Source organism: Gopherus evgoodei, chromosome 8 (assembly GCF_007399415.2).
Source record: "Gopherus evgoodei ecotype Sinaloan lineage chromosome 8, rGopEvg1_v1.p, whole genome shotgun sequence".
Lineage (NCBI taxonomy): Eukaryota > Metazoa > Chordata > Testudines > Testudinidae > Gopherus > Gopherus evgoodei.
Window position 1 is genome coordinate 95,530,639 of NC_044329.1, and position 24,403 is coordinate 95,555,041.

The following is a 24,403-nucleotide window of genomic DNA, read 5'->3' on the forward strand; positions in this document are numbered from 1 at the left end:
GGGGAGCTGCTGTGGGGGGCACCTCAGGCTGGAGGGAGGGTGGGGGCGCAAGGTGGAACTTTTGCCTAAGGCGTGAAACATCCTTGCACCAGCCCTACCTCCACCAGGGCTTTAATTTACCAGTTTATCATGTGTTCCTCTTCTGCATAGTCAGTTGCATCCTACTAGCTAACCAGTGCTAACAACACCTCTTGCCCTGGTCCAGATATGGCTTGTTACGCCCGCCACCTCCTCAAGGCGAAACATCCTGGCCTGAACATACATAGATTGTAAATGTCAGAAGGTACCAAAATTAACACTCAGAATAACATTAATGCTGCTTCAGTCACTACACACAAGCCTTGTCTACTGCCAAAAACAGGACCTGTAATTCACCAAACGTTCAGCTCTTCTAGTGGCAGCACTAGTGCAGCTATGGCTTCAGGCAGCTGCCAGCTATTTATGCACCTTGTTGTTTTATCATACTCAGATTAGATCTTTATGACAGTACTTAAAAAAACAATGGCCATCTAAAACCCTGTCTGCTGTAGTGCTGCTCCTGTTGCTGCAACTGGTGGAGATGAAATGTTACAATGGTGGGAAATTATTGGCAAAAAGCATGATAGGGTAGACACAACTAGGGACTGGGGTGCAGCTCATTGAAGATATTTAGGCATCCAATGCCCATAGATCTGGCCCTGGCTTCCTTACTTGGAGCAGTCTGGAGTCCTGTTCTTTCCCAAAGGAAGAGAGCAGCTTGAGGACCTGCTGTGCATCAGGGAGAAAGTATCTAGGGCAGTGGTTCTCAAACTTTTGTATTGGTGACCCCTTTCACATAGCAAGCCTCTGAGTGCGACCCCCCCCTTATAAATTAAAAACACTTTTTAATATACTTGACACCATTATAAATGCTGGATGCAAAGCAGGGTTTGGAGTCGAGACAGACAACTCATGACCCCTCATGTAATAACCTCCTGACCCCCAATTTGAGAACCCCTGATCTAGGGAGCAGTTTGGGAACAAAGGAGAGACCTACCATCAACCATCTCTTTCAAATTTTTCATAGTCTAGTATTTCTTTACCCTCAGTAATACTGTTGAGGAACCTGACAACTTAACCTAAAGAGTATTATTCAGTGGATAGTCCTAGAAAAGATTCACATGACTATTACCTATTGCCAACAGTATCATATGAATTGATCTATTTTTCCAAGTTTCTTCCTTGATTAATGTTTTTTGTCTTTCGTGTGTGTTCATTCTTGGGACAGTGGTTTTAGCAGAACATGGATTATTCTAATAATACAAGGCACAGATAGTAAGATTTTCAGGGCCCAATCCTGCAAGCCTTCCAGGCACAGAACTCTCACGAAATGGAGTTCCAAATTGAGGCGTTTTATAGGATTTGAGCCTGAATGCTGCAGAAGGTAGATATTTATATTGGCAATTACCATTTCATGAGCAGCATATACATTTTAAGAAATATATAAGACTTCATTTTTGCTGACCTACAGGTAAAACTATCAATGTGATGACACACTTCCTTAACCACTTTTTCAGGAAAATATTACCTGGAACTCATTTGTTTAAACTATAAAATATTAAAGTTTTAAACCTCAATCCTGTGAAGACTTATGCACGTAGTTAACTTTGTTATCATAGTGAAGACTCGTGGTGGTAAAATTGAGCAGCTGCTTAAGTCTTTGTGGTATCAGGGCCAGAGATGGTAGTGTGGGGGGAGGAAGAGAATCTTTCAAGGACATCCATGCAACATGTAGGGCATTTACCTACTCTCACTAATCTCATTCCGCCATTCCTCACCCTACCTCTACCCCCAATTTAAAAAATATTAAAAACCAACAACAAAGCTTGTAACTAACAAGTTATGAGAATCCTTCACCATATTCATTTGGTCATATGTTGTAACCCCAGCCTCTATCCTGTGTCTATTTTATGTCTTCTAGAATGTAATCCATCTGGAGCAGGGTTTGTATCCTTTGTACAGTGCACAGTTCAATGAAGCCCCACACCCAAATAAGGCCTTTGGATGGTACTATATATTAATTAATTATTCATATTATGTATTATTAACAATAATAAACATCAATAAATCCAGTGGGAAACTCTCACCCCAAAATTAGGTTTTTTGTCAAAAAAACAAAATTTGGAAAATTTTTGACGTGATAATAGTGTTTTGTCTAGTCTACTCTTGTACATCAGCAGAAATACCTTTTGACTACTTCCCAAAAGTATTTTCTAATGCAATATATAGGATAGGATATACCTGCTATTCCTAGTCATATATCTTCTGAGTATAAATGAATTCAGCAACAAACATATCACCAAAATATAGTTATTAACCATTTGAAACAATTTCTGCTCTTTGCTTGTCATCCCACTCAGTGTGTTCTTTAAGTATTGGAAGATGGAAACTATAGGATCTTTCACAGATGAACATATAAACCACTTATTGGTTTCTAAACTGTGAGAACTCTGAGCACCTTTGAATCTCTGAATCTAGCTGAAGATAGTAGATATAGATAAGAACATCATAACATTATCAGAGCATCAGATTTTTACAATGAGAGCTACTAAACCAGAAAACTTTATTGACTCATTTGGATACTTAATTAAATAATCATTTGTGCAAGAGATGAATCAGGACTCTGGGGAATGTCTCATTGGGTCCTAAATACATGAATCTATAACAAACTCAGACTCAAAAATATATTGGTTACAAGAGCAAATAAATTAGAACTGGAATGATATTAGATGCTGTGAAGTATAAAGACCACTAACAACGATTGCTATTTAACTTGCAGTCCCCTTTTTAAAATTATTTTAATTCTGTGTGAAGAGTTAATCCTAATAGACGTTGTAGCTTCTTTAGCATAGTACATAGCACTTTGAAACTGGTGAGTTAAACAACACTGTAATTACAAATCTATCTGAGATCTCCATAGCCACCACTCCCTGAGATTACTGATCCAGCAAGACTGAGCCACAATGCTATCAATTCTGTTACAGTTTTCAAAAACAGCTCTGGTTGATGTCAATGGAAATTTTGCCTATTGCCTGTTTGGATCCAAATTTAGCAAAGTAGGAGGCAGAGCTGGCAAATAATAGATAGTCCAGTACACTATTTTAATCTAGCTAGGAGCCAGCCAGCCAGCTCTGCCTCCTTTTGGCTGTTCCTTTTTCTGCTTTCTTCATGGTTTTGCCTCTAGGGTTAACTGATAGCTATTCCTTATTTAGAATAACAAGCAGAGCAATGTTAAACAAATCCAAGAATAACATGCATCTTTCATAGTATCTGAGTTAGTAACTTCCTAATTCAGCAATGAAAGCAATAAAGCTATATCCTGTAGGTTATTGATATTATTCCCTAACTTCTCTTCATTTTGGGGCACTCTATCTCCACATGTACATTTGACAGAGAATTCTTAGAGTTCTGTATTGGGGGGACGGATAGCTCGGTGGTTTAAGCATTAGCCTGCTAAACCTAGGGTTGTGGGTTCAATCCTTGAGGGGGCCATTTGGGGATTGGTCCTGCTTTGAGCAGGGGGTTGGACTAGATCTCCTAAGGTCCCTTCCAACCCTAATATTTCTATGGAGCGTCAGGGTATATTGCTGTAAATTCAAGTGCATTAGTTCAATTAGGTTAGCTCCCTTTGTTGCAAGGTGAAATCATCCACTTCCCCAGGAAAGCATTTTATTGAATGCTTTCTAAATACTTGTATCGGCCACGTTGCCTGAAATCGAGTCTCTGTCACTAGTATTTCTGCAGTGACTTTGACCAGATCAATGACTGGAAAAGGCATTAAGGACACATTGTAACAACGGGGCAGTAGACAAGCGGGGTTTGTTTTTGGTTTTTTACCAGGAGATAGAAACGAATAATGATCAGGAAGATCGTTTCTATTAACCCTTTTCACATCCTCCTGACGTTTGAATCAGTTTGCTGGCCGATTGGTTTTTTTTATTACAGCTATTACAATTGACGTAAACCTGCATAGTCGAAACACAAATATCGCTAGTGTGTTCCGTAACTCTAGAGTGAAATGCAATTGGAATGATGGAGAAGTCTTTCCTATAGCGGATTGGAGGGAAAGAGGCTTGGAAGAAGCTGCAGCTATAAAAAGTTACTTTCCTGCTCATGTAGGATTTAATTCCTGAATTGAGCTGGGATGCAGGAGGAAGTGAGAAAACATACTCTAGAGACGTTTTCAGTTGGGCGCTCAACACTATAAAAATTGTAAGTATCTGTCCTTATGTCACACGCATTTGGTCGAAAAGCTGGAACACTGAAAACCATCACGCTGATGGTTTTCTTGTAAACAGAGCGGGTTAGCCACGGTTATTTTGTAGCTCGACTTTCATTATTTCTCTTATTTCTCTTTTTTAATCTTTACCATAATCCGCCTGAAAGATGATTGGCATTGTGCCATAATAATAATTAATACATAAGTAAATAAACTAGTTAGAAGGGCATGGTTGACCTTAAGACTGACTACTACTATTGTTAATTAAATTCAAATAAATTAAACTCCAGATTAAAACCAGGGCCCACTGGTTTAACCCTCTGCTGTGAGTTGTAGGTAAACAGAGCCGGTCTGCTATTACCACTCCTGTTTGACATTCACGCTTCTAGAATTGAGACTTTCTTTGGGGGAAGGGGTAGGTTTGAGCATTCGTATAGTAAACTCAGTGTTATGAGTTCAATTCTTGAGGGGGCCATCTAGGACAAAATCAGTACTTGATCTCACTAGTGAAAGTGGGGGGCAGGCTGGATTTGATGACCTTTTGGGGTCCTTCCCAGTTCTATGATACATTGCTACCTCTGTAAAATAAAGTATATTTCAGCCATTTCACTGCTTAATTGAAAGGAGAGGCTGTGTTGTTTCGTATGCCCTGGCTTTTCCCATCTTGCTGAAGCTCAAGTAAGCAGGGATTTTATTAAACCTTCAGTCCACGGACACTCCTTCTCAGATTTTGTTTTCTTAATCAAGTTGTGGAGTGCCTCCTTTCTCAGCTTGCTTACCAAATCCTGAATTAATAAAGTTTACTTAGTTATTTAAATAGATTAAATGTCACATTTTAAATGGAAGGGGAAGGATTTACCTCACTGACCTATTTTTTATTTCTGATTTAGAAAAAAGCAAGATTAGCATGGATATTGCATTTTCAAGGACCTCGCCACTATTAAATAGACTGTTAAGTGCATTTTATGGCTGAAGAGTCTGTTCCCAGTTCAGTCTCAAAGATGTGCTAAGTTCATCTCTACCTGCTACATTGAACATTCACTGACTGAAATACTTTCTGTGGGTGTAATACCTATGATCTGTATCTTTTTAAGTGCATAACGCTAAATGTTTTAGGACTAGTAAAACGTAACTCAATAAAAGTCCCTAGAATTTAAGTGTGGTCTCTCACGAAAAATATATTGTTCATATTTGGCCAATTATATGCATTCCTTGCTCCATTAACAAATGTTGGTATCTAAAGGTGACCAGATTTTGAAAATCAACACACAAACTATGGTAAAGTAAGGCTGTCAATCTGTATTAAACCAACAAAGCAAATGGATCAAAGGTACGTCCCATTCCCATTTGAACTCTCCTTGCATGGCTCTGGGATCACTAGGTTAAATGCTCCAGTCTGAACAGAGTAGAGATTTTACCTCCTAATCTCTTCGGTGCTGTGAGTTTGTCAGTTCAGGGGTCGTTTTCAATGGTAGTTTTGTAACCAGACGGGAAAACTAGGTCTGAGTGTGTTAAACATAACCGGTAGCCTGTGAAGCGCTTGCAGACTATTAACTGGTTCAGATAAACGTGATATGTTGTGTTTTCACGCACTTTAGTTTTAGAGTGGACCAAAAGAGTTTGCATACAAACATTGTTATCATTAATGGATAGACTAAACTGCATCTCTCCAATCTGTGCACTCAACAGATGTTTGATGAAATAATTGCAGCGCGTCATTTTCAGATTTCACTATCTGGTCTATTTAAAAATATATCCTAGAGACATGTACCCATTGAAGCCAACGGCTTCCTCTTCACTTCCCAGTAGGAGTAGGTCCACTGTATACCACAAATAAACAAGATATGGTCTTTGCTTATGGATGAGATTTTCAAAAGAGTGTATGGGAACTGGGACATTTCCATGGGAACTGAGTGCCTTATTCCTTTGAAAATCCCACTTTATAACGCCATCCTCCAGTCTCATGCTAGACTCCAGGATGACTCCCCCTGTGATTAATTTTAAGGTGAAGATCTTTGATTCACAGACCGCTAGAGAATGAGCAGCAATTGCACGATCTTCTTCACAGTGATCACCTGTAAGTACCAGAAATCAGAAGCTGTATCAGTAGAGAGATGGTGGTTTAGCCTGCCCTCTAGCTAGTAATTCCGTTAGTGGCCTCTCTAACGAACCTGTCCTGCCAGCAACAACATGCGCAGTGTGATTTTTAAACTCTAGACCATTTTGAACAAGAAACTAAAAACAAAGCACCCGATTTCCTTCCCCTTCCCCTCTCCTTTACATTACTGTAGCCTAAAAATGACATAAACCCACTGTCCTCCATCTGCTGTGAAACTTTTGGTTCATGCCAATGGGATGTGTGTGCAGACTAAAGGTAGTGAATGGCTCCAAGTACGTTTTAAAATCCTGGTTCTGCCTGAGATTTTGTTCAGGCCAAAGGATATTTTTATACTCTGCCGCAGGAGCAATTCTGAAAATAGGAAATAATATTGCATTGGGAACATTGACAAATTGTTGCACTATAAGGAGTCTGGCAAGCCCCCTTAAATAGTGTGATGCTACCGGAAACCTTTAGTGCTAACTTCTCATCCTAAAATGCTGTTTTGGAGGTTTATAAGGTGGCCATGGATAAATATATACATAATACATTCCAAATATATAGTAAAGCACCTTTTGTCTGGAAGTATCCAAATTGCTTCAAGGTGTATAGGTCAAATCATGCATGTCTAACTCATGCCAGTGGTTCAAACGAAGTCAGCCGAAGGAACAGAAGTTAGTAAAGTCAGTTGGATGTGACCACTAAGTATATGGAAATCACTTCACCCTCATAAATCCAGCTCTTTCTGGGCCATATCTCTGAGGGTAACAGAGCACAGTAGCGCCAAACAGCTAATTTTTAGAGATGAATTAAAACAGAGGAAATTAGGTAGGCATAATTTAATTACCCAGTCTGGGTAATTGGAAAATTACTAGATTAAGGAATTACCCAGGGGCCGATGCCCTGTATTGGCAGCAAGTGCACTTGGATATTTAGCAATCATGGGCTCTGTCCTGTACCAATGGGAGCTTTGGAAGGACAAGGGGGATCGGATCAGGGCCTGGTCTGCGGTTTCCTCTAAAAATGTCCTGTGTTGCTATTTCCAAAAAGGTATCAGAAGAATGCACTAATTTACAATATTGTTTCAGTTGCAAGAGTCCTACAAAGAATTCTGCCTCAAGCAACTAGAAGGTGAAGGTTTGATATTACTTTTGAGAGCTCTCATACCAGAACATGGGAGAAAAATAAAGAGTGATCTATGGATTATATTAAGAAATACGATGCGGGAGGGGGGAAGCTTTTCAATTACAATTTTAAAGGATTTTAGCGCTTTAATTTAGTGGATGTGACTTATTAACGTGGTAGCGCATAAATGCCTGTAAAGAAGACCATGCAACCGAGTCAGAACTTTATAGAAGGGAGCCAGGCAGACCTTCCTTGGACAAAACTTACACAGGAGCCCTGGTCTATCACAACCAAATGGCCTGTCATCAAGTACTTCAGTAATCATGCACAGCATTGCAGTATCATGCAACCCCCAAAACATGTATTTTATTATAAATAAGGCAGATTTTAAAAAATCACTACAGCTGTAGCGCTTCGTAAGCACTAGCCACTACACAAACCTAAGCAGAGATTTCACTAAGACCGGGTATTTCCCAGTCGCCTTAGTAAATGATATTCTCCTTTTCCATCATCCAAGGGGAGATTCATGTGTTCTTACAGCGTCGAAAAGGCAAAACCTGCCATGAACTAGAGTACAAATATAGACGACATGTAAGCTAGATAGTACGCCCGTCCCCCCGCTTCAAATTCGTGGTGAGGGGCTCATGGCTCCGGACTTAGCCACGCTTTACATTCGCCCCTGGTCCTTTACTACGTGCCCCTTTTGATTGATCACTAGCTGAGTCGAGGACCTCAAAGGAGCCCCATTTTTGAACGTCCTTTCTTCGGGCCCTTTGTAGTGTAATTCCCACTCACCCCATCTCCCCCTACCCAGATGAAAGCAGCTTTTGCCAGCCGTGATCTTTGCTCCCAGGTAGCTGGTTCTTAGCCAAGTCACCTCTCACTGCGCCGCCAGCGTGTGCAGACTCGCTCTTCCAGTTGACAAAACTCCTTCCGACGACTAGGCGAGACTGCTCATAGAGGGGAAAAGCTGATAAAACATACATGGCCTGATTAAACTTAGAGGCTGCATGGGGAGGACAACGACAGGAAGAAAGGACTCCACATCTACCAACGGTGCCGTGCAAATTCCACCTCCCCAATACCCTGCCACGGGAGAAACTTCGGGATCAAAGTCCATTGGGATCCATTCATCTTAAACCTTTAGTTGCTTGACTCTGATGAGTAAAATAAATGTAGTAATCGAATTGGTTCCCTTCACGCTAAGTGCGTTAGCCAGCCTCTATTTCATTAACGAGGTTCAAAGGGGCCTCCTCCCATGTATAGTACGGGAGTTTGGGAGAAAAGAGAGATCAGGGGACCCTTCCTTTGGAAAGTTATATTGGTAGAGTAGTTGGTGGGATTTTTGGACCCACGTAAAATGCAGACACAGACTCTTCCTCTCGGGCCTCATTAGGGCTTTTCCTTTCTGGGACCCGATCCTGCCGCCCTAGAGACGGGTAGGCTGGTGTGTGTAGTGAGACTTTGAAGCTAGCTGCCTTGCCTCTACAATGTAGCCAGCCAGAGAGGAGGCTCGTAGGCCTGCACCCCACGGTGGGAAAATGCAAAGTCGATTTATGATAGCACCGAGAGGGGAGATACCCCGTGCAAGGCCTAGCCCTTGTGTGGGTTCTGGTTTCAGCAACGAGGAATAGCCCGGCTTGTGTCCTTTTGAATGACCCTAGCGCTGGGATTCTCGCCTCTGCCGTTATGCCCAGTGACAGATCAATTAGTATGTAACCTCGATGCGTGGAGAACGGATCGAGAGAGGAATACAGCGCTTGGGTCTGCAACGAGCATTTCCGCTTTAGTGCAAGAACTCAGAAGAGTGTCCGATGATTTTTCTTTCAAAATAAAACCGGCTGTAAATGTAAGGGCCAGATCCTCAGTTGGTGTCAATCGCAGCGCTACACCGATTTACAGCAATTGAGGAAACAGGATTTCCAACCATGTATTAGTAAATAGTATTAGTATTATTAAAGTATTATTGCTCATATATTCTGCTAAGCCTCCTCTGCGGTGAATGAAGAATGTTACTGCATTTTTAATAAATAACCAAAGTGAGAAAAAATGGCTCTGGATACCTACACCAACTGCAGAGCATGGTCATTTTCCCAGCGTTTAGGATCTGGTTACTTTTAATACACCCTAGAGGCCAGCATGACATGTCTTACACTAACAGGCATCTGTCACCAACCGTGTCAAGTTTTGCCATATGTGTCGGACGGTTTGTGGAAATGGGGGTGGGGAAGGCACCCCAGCAAATAAGACTTTCGTTGTTTGATTGATTTGAGCGGTTTTCCCATTGTGGAAACTTTCCTACTTTGCAAGGATAGTTCTGTGCAGGGGTCAGGGAGATGGGGTTCAGAGCTGTGCCAGGACTTTCATTAATGTAAAACGGCGCAGTTATAGAAGTGCGGGAAGTCATAGGAGAGTCCCCACGTTTCAAATTGCTTTTTGACTCAGCAATCGAATATTTTCTTTTTGCTGGACATCTTGGATAAAATCTATGGCAATGGGTTAGGAATGTTTCGTCTCTCTTCCTAACGGTCCTGTTCTAGGAACCCTGTTCTAAACCCTGTTTTATAAAGGAATACTATATATTTCTCTGGCATCCAGCTGCATCAGTGCCCAGAAATTTTCTTTCCTTTCAAGCCACAAGAACGGACAAATATACAAAGGAAGGGCCCGATCCTGCTGGTATCCGAGTTAATGGTAATCTTCCCGTTGACTTGGGAAGGAGTAGGATCAGAAAGTGCTTTTTGGAAATACAATGCACGAAAAAACCCATAACTGCTGAATTCAGTGATGTGTGGACCTGTCTGTCTGTGTTATTTGTGGATCTTCCCAAAATATTTTGGCTATTCACGGGACTATGAAAATAAAGGATCCCCCTTTCCTCCACACCTCACTTCAGAGTCGTTTGTTTCTCATCATCCGCGTTAACCTGTTTACTTCCTCCAGACCTCTATAGAAATCTGTCCCATTCCCAAGTTACAATACTGGAGTGTGCCTCTCGCAAGCCTTTCCCCGAGGAGTCCCTCTGTGTATGACTGGGGAGAGTGGGGGAAGAAGTCTAGAGAAGCCGCTTTATAGATCGCGGAGGTCAGGAGCTGCTCCAGACTTCTGGGAAATTCGTTCTATACCTAACGCCCCCTACAGGTCCCACTCCGCTATTACAATTCTGAGTCCCTCTGGGAGCCCCAAAGTGAGATTTCACCTGCAGCCTCTGGGTTCATTTTGCTCCCCGATTCCTTTCTGTTTAAATTAATGATTTCTCTTCCCGTCCTACTTTTAGGTGATGGGTTCTTTGCCTTGCAATATCCTTGTGCCTCTTGCCTGTGTAATACAGTACAAGACAACAGGACATTTGGCGTTTGCTTTGCAGAGGTGGCAACAGCAGAAGCTAGAATGGCAAATCCTAGGTCTGAGTCAGCGGTGTGTGTAGCGGATCATGGGGGCCGAGAGACAAAGACGCTATAATAAACTCTTTGAAAAAAAAATCCTCGTAATAATTACATAACATATCCCATCATTACATGCAAGCCAAATACGATTAAAATTAATCCACTCTTAATTTAATAAAGAACCTAGGAGAACAATTGATCAACTCCGTATTATTTTATAACCTATTAATTTAAATTATTGTAATGTTCCAAGCAGTGGGGAATATACTTGGGCTTCCGTCTACCATGTTTGCTTTTCTAATTCGATTTGTACATTTTCCTGCTGCGCCTAAAACGTTTACACTATAATTATATTTACGTTTCTTTCTCAAAGAAGTAGCTGATAACTGGAATCTGAAGAGAACTATTCAGCAGCGTTAGAGAAACGACAGTTCTCCCCGTCCCCCCTCATTACCGCTATAGCTCTGCTGGCCTGTTATGCAGATCATGGGGGAAAAGAAAAGAAAGAGAAATGTCTCCAATCTCCGTGTCAAAGGAAACTAGTTGGGAAGAAAGTTGCCGGCTATTTTGCCTTCTTCCCACCCCGGCCGCCTGATAAATAGCACGAAAAGGCCTTCCCGTTTAAAGGCTGCTGCTTGTTCTGAACACACATGCAGGGCCGCGAGGTATTATTGCTATGTACTGAAATATGAGGGAGTAATTTTATAAGTAACAAAGGATCAGGAATGGAATGAGCCCCCTGTTATCCAATGTCAGTGAGAAGCACTGGATCAGCAGCTTCTTGAGCCTAAAAGTGAATTCAAGAAGAGCCTCCTTTCTCTTTTCCCAGGGGTATCGGCTAAATATAGAAATAACCTCCGCGTGTGTTGCACAAATCATGCACCATTTGCTGTTTGTGTAAAACCGATTAGCTAGCCACAACTGTGAAACAACTTGTTACTTTTATAGCCGCAGCACACAAACAAATTTAGATCTGTTTAGTTTTCCTTGTAAAAAGAGATTAGAGGAGTGTCCATGTAGGGACCTGCACGAGGAGCCTCTGATATATAATCTCTTCTTGGTTAAGGTGACTGTTTTTCCTTTCCGTGTCAGATGATTATCAGGTCCATATTTATAAAGTTCAAACTATCCAGTCACCAGGCAGCTTGTTTTATTTTAGTATATGTATCCCGAGGTATAAATGTTTACTTAGGATGCAATAATATTTACTGTTTGCCAAGAAAACAAACTGCGTATGAGGCAAGGACACATTTTTACAGCAGATCCTATACTTGAAATAGGCAACAAAATCAGTGTTGTAGTAAGAAGTCGTTAACGCCTTAATATAGCTGATTAATTGAACATGCATTTTGTGCACTACATTTTACTAACAAGAGGAGATTCTTGTCTATGTGGAATATGAACGCTGACATTTTATTTCCAGTACCTCTGGTTAAATTGACTCGTTTTTGACGGAGGACAGAATAGACTAATGACATATTTTCAATGCATATAAATGAATACTTTTCTTACTCTTTCGCTTCTTTTTTTTCAGGCTGAAAACAAATGTGTTTTTAATTCTATCAGATTTTATAGCGAATTATTTTCGGCATAGCTCGTAGTCACTTTAATTTGCCCCAAATATAAATATACACAGTATATATTTGCAACTGTTCTCCAAACTTAGTTATTAGAAGCCTATAACATAAAATGACTGTAAATATATTTTAAAATTCTCATATGATAAAGGTTATTTCTTTTTCTTTAAAATATAGGTTCAGCTGTTTAATAATATAATATTTGCCTTATATTAATTAAGAAAGATTCATGCAACTAGATTGGTTGGGTACACATATTAATTCTACCGCAAAATAAATTGGTAACAATCTTTTGATTGCCAGAAGGTTTAATTTAATACTTCATTTTTAAAATGGCAAAAAACCGCACACACAAAGTATATTCAGAATAACGATAGGTATTATGAATTTTGTGCTACTTTAACTGACTGTTTATATACACACAGTTATAGTAGAAAAATAATGTGATTTGGGGAAATTTTATCTCACGTTCTAAAGCGTTAATGCGTCTCAAACATAATCTAATTGCGATAATGTTTTATTTTTATACTGTTGATTTAAATTAGATTTTGCCATGGCAGACCTTTCTGTATTGCAACTGGATTGCTTTCCTGCTCACTGCGCAATTGCGCTGACAATTTAGACTGAATAAACGGAAGTTATCTGCACTAATCGTCTGTTTTATTATGGCAGACACTAAACAAATCTGGGATCTTAAATTAGTCAAGATCTATAGAAACAATAACTAACATAACTAGCATGTTATTTAACAACTCCTGGAAAGGTTATTTGAATTAAAGGGAAAGTTAGGTATTTACAGAAAAAGGTTAGTTAGATTCAATCATTTAAAATATCTTCTCATCTATACATTATACACCTAAAGTTGTCACCCGATCAGACTCTCTCTCTCTCTAGTATATAATTATTAAATAACACAAAAAACAGCATTTTAAAAATTTATTTACAAAGTTGTGTACAACACGAAGGAATAACATTTAGAATACATATATTCATTCATATATAAACAGACTTCTATAATAGAATGACTGGTTTTTTGTCCTTTTCCCCTCCAATTTTTTGTTTGTTTAATATTTAAAATTTTTCCCGCTTTTTTAATACATTTTTTGTTCTTTCAGATAAAACTGTTTGGAGAGTAAGAACCTTCAAAAAAAGTGAAAGTTCAAAGCTCCTAATTCCTACTGTTATTTGCCTTTTTAAAAAAATAAAAACCCCAAAAGTAAAGTCAATACTTTTTAATACAAATATGTACAAATGTTGATTGGATTTCTTTTCTTTCTTTCTTTTTTTACCTGTACAGAAAGCATTCCTTGTGTGATTGTGTGTGTGTTTGGCTTTTTTTTTTAATATAGGGGTTGTTTTTTTTTTTCTTTCTTTCTTTTTGCTTGTACAGTGCAGGTTTTTAGTTTGATTTTGTTAGCGTCCAAGGGTTTTGTCTCTGATTGATAGGAAGAGAGGTCGGGTGTTTCCGCTCCCCCCCCAGTCTCTTATTTATAGATAGATGGATATAAAATAATAATAATAAAAAAGCAAAGAATCAGCACTGAGCCCGGGGTAGTTCTTAATTACTGGGCTGGCCATTTTGCCTGCACGGCTGCCGCGGATGCTGCGGGCTGCAGGAACTGTCCCGAGATAATGTTTGTAGGCACGCTCAGGATGGGGGCGATGGCTGCTGTGGTCCGGGTGAGGGACAGCGGCTGGTGGGCCATGAGGGCGGACTGGACGGTGACCGGGGGCCGGAGAAAAGTCTGTGCGCTGCTCCCTGAGCTGGTGGCCGACACCCCGATGATATTCTCTATGCTGAACGAGGGCCGGCTGCTGGGCTCCGACTTGATGAGGGAGCTGGCGGCGCTGAGGCTGTTGAGCTGCAGCTGGAGGCTGGGGCTGAGCTGGGAGTTGAAGGCTTTGCGGCTCAGCTCGCTGGAAGGCAGCAGGGGCACGGCCGGGGGCAGCATGGGCCCCACGGGCGGGATGTAGGGGTACTGCAGGGCGGCGGCGGCCGGGTGCGGGTAGGCGCCGGGGTGCAGCCCGTAGGGCCGGCCGTAGGGGCTGGCCAGGCTGTAGGCGCCGAAGCTCTGCATCATGAGCGCTGTCTGCTCGCGCAGGTGCTCCTGCTGGTGGCGCTTGAAGCGCTTCCTGCGCCGGAGGAAGCTGCCGTTGTCGAACATGTCCTCGGACTGGGGGTCCAGCGTCCAGTAGTTGCCCTTGCCCGGGTTGCCCGGCTCGCGGGGGATCTTGACGAAGCAGTCGTTGAGCGAGAGGTTGTGGCGGATGCTGTTCTGCCAGGCCGGGAACTTCTCCCGGTAGTAGGGGAAGCGGTTGCTGATGAACTCGCAGATCCCGCTCAGCGTCAGCTTCTTCTGCGGGCTCTGCAGGATGGCCATGGTGATGAGCGCGATGTAGGAGTAGGGCGGCTTCACCAGGCTGTTCTTGGGCTTGCTCTGCCCCGGCAGGGCCCCGCCGCCGCCGCCGTCCTCCCCCACCCCGCCGCCGCCTGCCCCTTTGCCCCCGTCCGCCGCCCCGCTAGGGATGGCCTCCGCCGGGCTGCCGCTGCCGCTGCGCTCCCCTCCTGCCCCCGCCTCCTTGGGGAGCAGCAGCTCCTCCGCCTCCTCCAGGGGCAGCCCGGCCGGGCTGCTGGCCTCGCCGTCGCTGTCCTTCTCCAGCCCTTCGTCCCCTTCTCCCACCACGTCGATATCCACATCTTCGGCCGTCAGGACGGTCTGGCCGGACATGTCGCTGGTGCTGCTGCCGCCTGACAGGGTCATCACCGCTCAGGGGAAGGGGGGCACAGGGGAAAGGGAGGGGGCTGGGGGCGAGAAAAAGTGAGAAGGGAGGGGAGGGGAAAGGGGGGAGAAAGAGGTGAGCTGGGCTTGGTGGCTTCTCCAGCTGGCACCTGGGCTCAACCCCCCCCCTCCCCAGCTGCGGGGCTTCTTGGTGGCTTCCCCCAACAGGTACCTCGGATCACACCAAAGTCCCCTGTCTGCGGGGCTTGGTGCCTTCTCCACCAGGCATCTGGGATCAGATCAAACTCCTCTTGGAGCTGCTGGGCTTCTCAGGGGCTTCTCCAGCAGGGTACCCGGCATCAGGTCAAACTCCTCCGCCGATTCCTTTCTGCTGAGCGTGGCGGCTTCCCCAGCAGGTCAAACTCCTTTACTGGTTCTTATAAGCAGGTATTTGGGCTCAAACGTCTCTGCCGGTTCCTGTTTCCCCCAGCAGACATATGGGATCAGATCAAACGCTTCTAGCAGCTGGGCTGGTGGCTTCCCCAGCAAGCTACTGGGATCCGATCAAAACTCCTCTACTGTTCATCTGAGCTGCTGCTGCAGGTTAGATCTCTTTAAACTCAGCCCTTCCACCTCTTCTCTTAAAGGGTGTCTTGCTTCTGTCCTCTCAGTAGCTTCCCCACCACCACCACACACACACACACTTCCTCTCTCTTGTTTCTCTTTCCCCTTTTTGGAGAGAGGGGGAAAGGTATTTCTAGACGCGGAGGGGGGGGGGAATCAGGATGTTATAAGAACTCACTTGCCACTTTGAAAGTCCTTTTTTAAAGACTGGCTGATAGATTACTTTCCAGTTAAAGATATACTAGGAGGCGTGGCCACATGACCGCCTGACGTCAGTCGCCCCACTGTTAAGCCATGCAAAACTCAAGTTGTTTCATGGAATTGTCAACAAAGAGACAACAGTGGCTCTACTTATCATGATCATATACAAGCATCACTTCAGCCCACAGCCTCCCTTCACGCTAGGTAGGGACTCCAAAATAGGACTATATCAGTGCGAAACCATTAGTCTGCCTTTTTCTAAGATTACAGGTTTGAAGCATTTCATTTCTGTTACATGATGACTGGAGCTTTTTTCAACAATGATAAGGCTGGAATTCTATGAACTGGCAAAAGAGCGAAAGAACAACCATTCTGATTTTAGCATTAAAACAAAAGTTAGTGCTGCTTTTTATTTAAATACAAACACCCTGCGAAATGCCAAAGGTCAGGAGTAGAACCTGAACGGTGTAGGCATTGCCAGTATGTTTTATGAGCACCATCGCCTCTGACCAAATATACACTAAACGGCTGCATCATCATATTAATCCTTAACAACAACAACTTTTGGCTCTGAAATCACTTTCCGGTGGGTTTTTTTTTTCCCCAACAGCAGCATCAGCTGGAAACCGAAGATCAGAAAATGGCTATTGATTAATCTGTTAGATTAGTTGCAGAGAGAAATAAAAAAGACGTAAAATAACAAAGGGAAACTATAAATAAAGAAGCCGTTAGCTGCCTTTTTTTTTGGCAGAGGTGTTAACGACATAATCATTGCCAGCGTTAGCATATGAAAAAGTAGGAAATGAGGGAGTGTGTGAATGTGAAGACTCTATTCACCCGAGTGCAAGGTAAGCCTTGTCCCAAGGAAAGGGGGAGGCAGGGTTACAAATCCTATTCCTTTTGTGCCAAGGGGGGCTGTTTAAACCGAGAACAATAACACCTGGGTAGGTCGGAAACGGTTTGCTCAGTGGTTTTCTTTCTTTTTTTTCAATCCCTATATATTGTTTGAACGACCGCATGGGTTTGGGATTTTTTTTTTAAATTTAAGTAGAAGACTGCAAAAGGATAAACAATTTCCGATGAGCAATTATTGTTGGAAAGGGCACATAAACTCTTCCCTCCCGCCCCCTTCCCGCTTTAAAATAAATCAGAGAGATCGGTAACGTCTGTATTAACATATTGGTCTTCCATTAAGATCCCTCCCTGCCCAAAAAGAACATATAACCGTCCACAAAGGGAAATCAATAACCCTCCCCACCTTTCTATTATCAGTTGGGGTGGGGGGGGGAACCATGTCAATTGCTTTCCGGTGCCTGAAAGGTTTATTCGGTTCAAACAAAAAATGTGAGGTTCACTTTACACGACTACGAGCAGGTGAATATCACAACTATAGAGCAGCGCTGGCTTTAGTGGGATAAAAATATTGATGAGTAAAGATCTGATGAAATATTTTACAGAAGACGTTTGGCAACAGATTGATTGATCCCCTACCCAGTGGGGAGAAGGTCTTAATCAAACTTGCTTCAGTGTATACTGTAGGTATACAGTACAGTATTGCTATTTAAATGAGCGGCGCTGGCCACTTGGCGTTAACACTTGCGCTAAATCTGTTGGTTTTGTATTGGGAAGAATGGAAAGTAGTTCGAGATAATGTGAGCGTTAATTTTCAGGACAGATCTTCCTCCAAATAAATCTGATGGCTGAGGCTGACCTAGCAAAAGTTTAACGAATGAGTATTTTTTTTTAAAGTGACAACAGTTAAAATGCAAAGGTAAAAATACCATTATAAATGTGTCTAACCAAAAAAGTCGAACTCTCATATATATGATTGTAAGTTTTGAGAGAGAGAAAGAGGGGGGAAATATCTTTCCTTTCCCGTGCTGAAATAAGGTTGTTTCAGATTTAGAATGACTCTCTCTCTCTCTGCATTATTTAAAAAACAAACCTAACAAAAAATTCCAACACAAACAAAAAAACCCTCGCACACAGCCAATGAATATTTTAGACAAGAAAGCAAGCCCCCAACATCGTACTATCCCAGCTCTCTCTCTCCGCACAGAAGTGTCGCTCGGTGCTTTGAAAGCCAATGTTTTTCTCGGTGATTTTTGTGTGTGTGTATCTGTGCTTTATTGATTGCCGTCTTGTGTCTTCTTTGCGCTTTCTCCAAATGATCCTAATTTATATTTTGCCATCTGGACAACAAAGCTCTTCCTCTGGTGCTTTAAAAACCTGCTGGAGCTATGGCCGAGCTTTCTCGCAGGGAGCTGAATTAGTCCTACTGTTAACACACAGAGACACAAATAGGATTCTCTGTGCGCGTGTGTGTATATTAGACTATCTCTCTCTGAGATCTCCCGGGGGTGGTGGTGGGGGGAGATCAACTCTGAAAACCCACCGTTTCATTTGTTGAGCTTTTCTTCGACACAATAAAAGTCAAATTAATTGATTCATACCATTAATTACGGTGCTTAGCGTGAAAAGAAACGTCTCCCCTCTGTTAGAGATCTATTGTGCTAATCTCTTGTTCAATCGGTGTTACCATCTGATAGGGGGCCCATCTCTTTTACAGAAACTTTTCGACTCGAAATGGAGAGCTTAGACTCGTGTGCTTCAGTTTTCTCCCCTGAGCGTTCATATCCTGCACTTCTCTGTTCCCCCTTTTTTAAAATCGATGGAGAGTTGGGGGGAAAAGGGAGTGATATGCAATTTTGACTTGCTTTGGGTCAATGCTGGACCGCTGCAAATCCAGCTCTTGATTCTGCATGGACGCTTGCTTTTATGTGTCTCTTTCTATCTTGCCCAGCATTATGGAAAACACTGTTATGATATGGGGGGGGGGCGGTAACATTTGTGTTGCAAGAATTCCCTGCAGGACTGAACGATTAAGAAGTGCAGAACTGGTAGAAATGGCAAAGCTATAGGAAAGTGTTTAGGAACCTGTGCTCCTCTCCATCTGACAATATTTGGGCGTTAAGTGAATCCTGTTTTAAGACTAATTGGAGTTCGTTATTAAACCCATAAATCTTCCATCATTAGGCCTGATTTTAGCCAGGATTGGGGGTAGAGGGAGGAAGAAACCTTTTATAATAATAAGCAAACTTTCCCAGAATGAATCTGGTAGAAAGGGATGGCATGCTGCCACCTAATCTACTAAAATTTAAAGGATTAACATGGACTAAAACTCGGGGATGTAAACAGCAAAGCACTAAAATGATTAGGGTAGCGTGCGCGCAAGGGACTGGAAAAAATACGTGGGGGGGATGTACAAAGAGATTTAGCAACAGGAGAAAAGAAAACTGAGTAGTCCAGATCGATATGGAGACAAATAGAGACACATCTAGCATCCAGGATGGGGAAGATTGAAGAATTTATGATAGAGAAGGGGAAATTAATTACAACTCCGTTTGGTCCTCATAAGCCAAAGCAAATTCCTGGATGAAGAGCGAGTAAGAATTAAAATCCGGAGGCTGGCTTTTGGGGGTGGGGTGAGGAGAAATGGCAATGCTGGGACAGACCCTTCTCCCGTAATCGTTTTAAAGGAAAGAGGAATCAAAGGTGTCCTCTTTCATCTCCTTAAGCCTATTACTTTCCCTAATGAGTTATATAAATCGTTGACCTGACCTGGATTAGACGAGCATTGTGGTTTGTTATAAGTGTGTGTGTGTGTGTGTGTGTGTGTGTGTGTGTGTGTGTAGGATAGTCTTACTGTCAAACCGATCTTAAAGCATGTAGACAAAATGAGGGTGAGATTAGTTGCTTAGCTCTCGGTGACAGTCTTGTTACTGAGATGAAACTGACCCGGGTTGAGAGGTCGGTGCCCCATGCGCTTGGGCTGATGTTTATTATCCACGTCTGCCTTTATTGTCCCCCTTGCAAGTATTTGTAAATAACATTTTCACAGTGTTACCGTAAGTGGGGGGCGGGGCGGAAGAGGTAGTTTACTCTAAGGTGCCCCTGAAAGCACGGGAGGGGGCAAATCTCTACCCTAAAGCAGCCCATGTTCAATTTCATTCTCATGACCGCGGACAGTGGGTAGCTTGTGTCCCCTTCCTTCTCTAACTATCCCTCCCCCCCCCGGCTTTTAGAAAGATGCTGATTTCCAAACCATTTTATGGATCGGCACCTTTTTTTTAAAAAAGAACTATTTGCAAGGGCTGTTTTAATCGCAACAAATCGTCCATAAAGCCAGGAGACCACCAGCTAAAACAAAATTGGTCATGTTTCCAACGCGGTTGCGGATTTATTTGTATTGGAAATGTATAAACATCCATTCTGTTAAAGGCAACACGTTTAATTAACGATGAGAGAGCAGTTAGGGGCAGAAAGCTAGTAAAATTGTGTGATAAATTTATGGCATTGTTAGCGTGCTTTTAATTATGGCTATTATGTTAATTATTTCACATTAGCATGGAGTTATCAGCAGCATGTCAGATTTAATCAAAACGAGCCTTTCTCTCGAAAATTGTGCTTTTCATCTGCCATGAGGAGAAGGGGGGTCCCGAGCCGGAACTGCTTTTTTTTTTTTTTTTAAATAAAAAGACTTTCCCATTGAACAAGAGCGGGTTGGACTCGAGCCTGTCTGGTGCACTCGGCAGATTCCTCTAGGCTACTGCAGGCAGAGAGCGCGAGCTTAGGTCTGTTTTTTAGGAATTCAACCATTTTCACCCCCTTCGGAGCAGGCACTTTATCATCCTGGATCATTCTGTCAAACAATATGATGTTGCTCATTTTTATCTGTCCCGGTTTACAAAACCCCCATTCACACCGCTGGCCAGGACAACACGCCCGAGCACCAAAGAATAAAAGAGACAAGCCGGGAATATAGAAAGCTGCTGAGATCAACCCCCCGCCCCAGGGCTTGCAGAGGAGCCTGGGCGAGCTCCCCCTGCCCGGAGCTGGTTGGGGTTGGCCAGCAGATCCTATTTGCACAGCATTATTCGTCTCCCGCTTGAAGGCACCAACGCTCAGAGGTGCTGGAAGTAGGGGTGCTGCTGCACCCCTTGGTTTGAAGTGGTTTCCGTTATATGCTGGGATGACAGTTTGGTTCAATGGCTTTCAGCCCCCCACCCTACAAATTCTCCCAGCTCCCCTGCCAGCGCTAGCGCCTTTCTAGCTACCTCAAGGTTCAAACCCATCCACCGGTTTAACGGGCCCCTCCTACTTGCCTCTGAAGAGGGGCTGCTGTCCCGCAGGACGGGTCTGTGAGCTGTGCCCGCTGTCTCTCCCCCACCCCCCTGGTCCTTACCTAGTTGTAGCGAAAGGGGGCCAGGAGGTGTCCCCGGCTCCCCCAAAGATTGCGTTTCAGCACCAGCAATCCAGGTAGCGGCAGGACATCCACTGCCGTTTCTGGAAAGGATGCAGTTGTTTATGGTGGGCCCCACGCTTTCATTTTTTTTTAAAAGGTCATGTTTTGAGTTGCACTATGTCTAATCGGCATGTGTGGGGCGCGTCGGTTCAAAGGGAAAGTCCTGCCTGTCCTCAGAAAACTCTGCCCTGGCTATATATGTGGGGAAGTTCGGGTACTCCTCAGGTTGGAGGATGGATGGGGAGGGGGCTGATAACTCCCCTAGCCGCGCAACGGATGATGTGCCCTCCTGGAAGGGATCGGACTGAAAAACAGTGAAGACAAGCACCCAACCGGACAGCCACACTGTATATACATCTGGCAAACAGCGAGGTGCCTTTTCTAAGGGGGTGGGGGGGGAGGGGACCAGGGGAAACCTGGACAGACACCAGTGCCTCCCCTGGCCTCTCAGAAGACAGTCCTGGACCATCCACTCATCAATCAGTGGTGCCTTTACCGGGCGTTTACAGAGAAAACAAAGCCCCCGCGCAGTGCCAAGAGTTTGTCACTTTCATAGGCTCCGGATTTTCCAGCCCCAGTAAAGCTCAGTTTGTCAACGGAGTCCAAGCTGGATGGCACAAGATCCCCTCCGCCTGGTGCCTCCTGATCTACCCTCTGACAGATCAGCTTGGGGTGGGCACACACTCGAGTGCCGGGCCCTGCCCGCCAGGAGGGTGTGTTAATCTGTTTTTTTGCAGTGTCAGCAGGGGCCGCTTAGTTATTAAACTTCTGCTGAGATTCTTTCAGCCCCCACTCCCCCTTTTCTTCACCATGGGAGGAGGATGCAGAGAAGGCAGCTGCTAATTTATTTTTAGAGTAAGTCCATTCCTCTGTTTAAATTTAGATCAATTCATTATTTAGGTTAAATTCACTTTTAGTGAACTCCCAAGTTCGAACCCGATAGGAATCCGATAAACCTCCCCCTCCCCAGGAGGGCTCCGATACACTGGGGCTCACACTAATCGCCCTCTTACGAGGTGACAAGTTACTCCCGGCAGAGTCTGGGAGTTAATGGGAAAGCAGGTCCCCACCCGCAGTGCTCAATGCTCCCAGAACATCAGTCAGCAGCCCTGTTGTTTTAATTGCAATACAATCGCTGCTACAGTAACGCTGGTGAGACCCTCGCCTGTTTTCCAGCAGATCACAGGTGTACGGAAAGAAGCTGGAAAAAGTCTGGGATTCTCTCTCTTGCCTCCCTGGCAGTGACTTTGAAAACTACCCTTTGCTCCGTGTTGCTTTAACCATCGATTAAACGGTTGGGAAATGCAGGATCGGGCCTCTGTCCTATAAACATTTATCGTTCCTGTGCAATCATTCAAGCAGAGATTTAAAGGTGGATTTGCAAATCTCACTGTGGACACTCGCTTAAAGATCGCATCAAGTGGATAAAACGAGATTAGCGGCGGCACATATCACACAGAGCTATTTATATACTTTTAATGCTACATTTCCCAGTGCCATCTGTCCTCAGAACTTCCCGTAGGATTCTGGAGAATATTATACACTCAGGATTAACATTAACTTGATGGGTCTGACTCATGAAACTCCACCTGAAATATATAATCAGACACACATTCGTATTTAAGCCATTATTTAATATGCTTCAGCTAAGGGAAAATATATATTTCTCTCTTTCTCTCTCTCAAAAAAATCAAAATCGGTATCCTATCGAAAATGCAGCCAGTTTAAATAAAATCTGGATATTTACTAATGCTATTGTAAAAGTACAGTTGTGCATATTTTTCAAAGTATTTTATTTTACAATTCCTCTTTCCTCTGGATCCAAATATGCAAAAATGCTTCTCAGATACAGGCTTGGGAATACAATTTAAACATGTATATTTATATCTCATACAAATTTCATTCTTAAGTATGCAGGTTATATTGTGAACGGCATATACAGTACAGCACGTGTATATCATATATAGACACACACACACACTGTACATGACCGTCCGTGTTATAAGGACCTGCCAAGGTCGCTACTCCTAATGCCAGCCAAAAGCTTCTGATGAGGTATTTCTCCTGAAACACTCCACTAAATTGGGAGAGAAAAGGGCTCCCAAAGGGAAGTCCGTTATTCCTAACATCTCAGGCACCGAACTGGAGTCCTCCAAAGTTTTGATAGGCTTAAAATTCTTCACTCAAATAACCAGCGAATCTTGTTTACCCAAGGAAATGCCGGATGCTGAGTTTTGCTTTCAGACCCCGCTTAAGACGAGCCTGGTGTCACCCATAATCGCGAGATGAATTTCCGGGCAGCTTTGCCTTTTACTAGTCCACAGCTTCGTCTGTTCTGGGCCAAAGCGCAGGGAGGGCACAAGGGGACGGCGACTGGGAAAACTCCCCTGACCTTGAGACAATAAAGGGGATTATCTCCCTTTAAACGGCTCCTAAGACTGAGGGTGCCAAGCTGAAGGACACTGTGGGAAAGTTTAGCTACACGAAGTCAAATTCATCCCTGATACAACCGTGCTGCTACATGGCGCAGTTTGTCCCACTGGATCGAATCAGGTGGGATAGACTCAAGGGGCTGACTAAGCGAGCAGTGTAACCGGGGAGCCTGTCTCGCGCGTATTTGATTCTTTAGGAAGTTACACGCGAGTTTTTGCTTAGAAGAGACGCTGCCCTTTTGTCTTCTGCGTGTGAAAAAAAGCCCACTCCGGGGTAAATGCGATCCAAGAAGGAAGTCTCAGCAGAATCAAGGACACCGTCCTTTAGGGGAGGTGTTTATTCGGATCTGATCTGCTGAAAACAGAAACCTCCTGCCAGCTTCATGGTGCTGGGGCAGATCGGCTGGGTGAGCGTTAAGGGACAGTGGCCTTTATATGATGTAAGCCTCTTTCCCCCTCGGACACAGGAAGGGAGACTCTGAAGACCAGCTGATGTCAGTAAATACTCTACTGGGAAGCATTGCTGCACTAATCCATTTCTCCTGGAAGGAGGGGAACTGCTGCCCCGCTCTCCCAGGACCAGTCTCTGAAACCACCTTCTGTTTTATGATGCTAGAGTTGGCTGCTAGAGTAAAAACAAGTTCTCTCCTTGAAAAACAAACAGACCTGTGAGTCCAGAGGCCAAACACATATGGCAA

General features: G+C 43.6%; 1 protein-coding gene across 1 annotated transcript; it reads right to left on the minus strand.

Moving 5' to 3' along the window:
* Positions 1 to 13,352: 13,352 nt before the first annotated feature.
* FOXD3 (forkhead box D3) lies at positions 13,353 to 15,939 on the minus strand. The gene has a single exon (XM_030572724.1). The coding sequence runs from the start codon at positions 15,183 to 15,185 to the stop codon at positions 13,986 to 13,988; it is 1,200 nt and encodes a 399-aa protein (XP_030428584.1). The 5' UTR covers positions 15,186 to 15,939; the 3' UTR covers positions 13,353 to 13,985.
* Between the last annotated feature and the right edge of the window lie 8,464 nt (positions 15,940 to 24,403).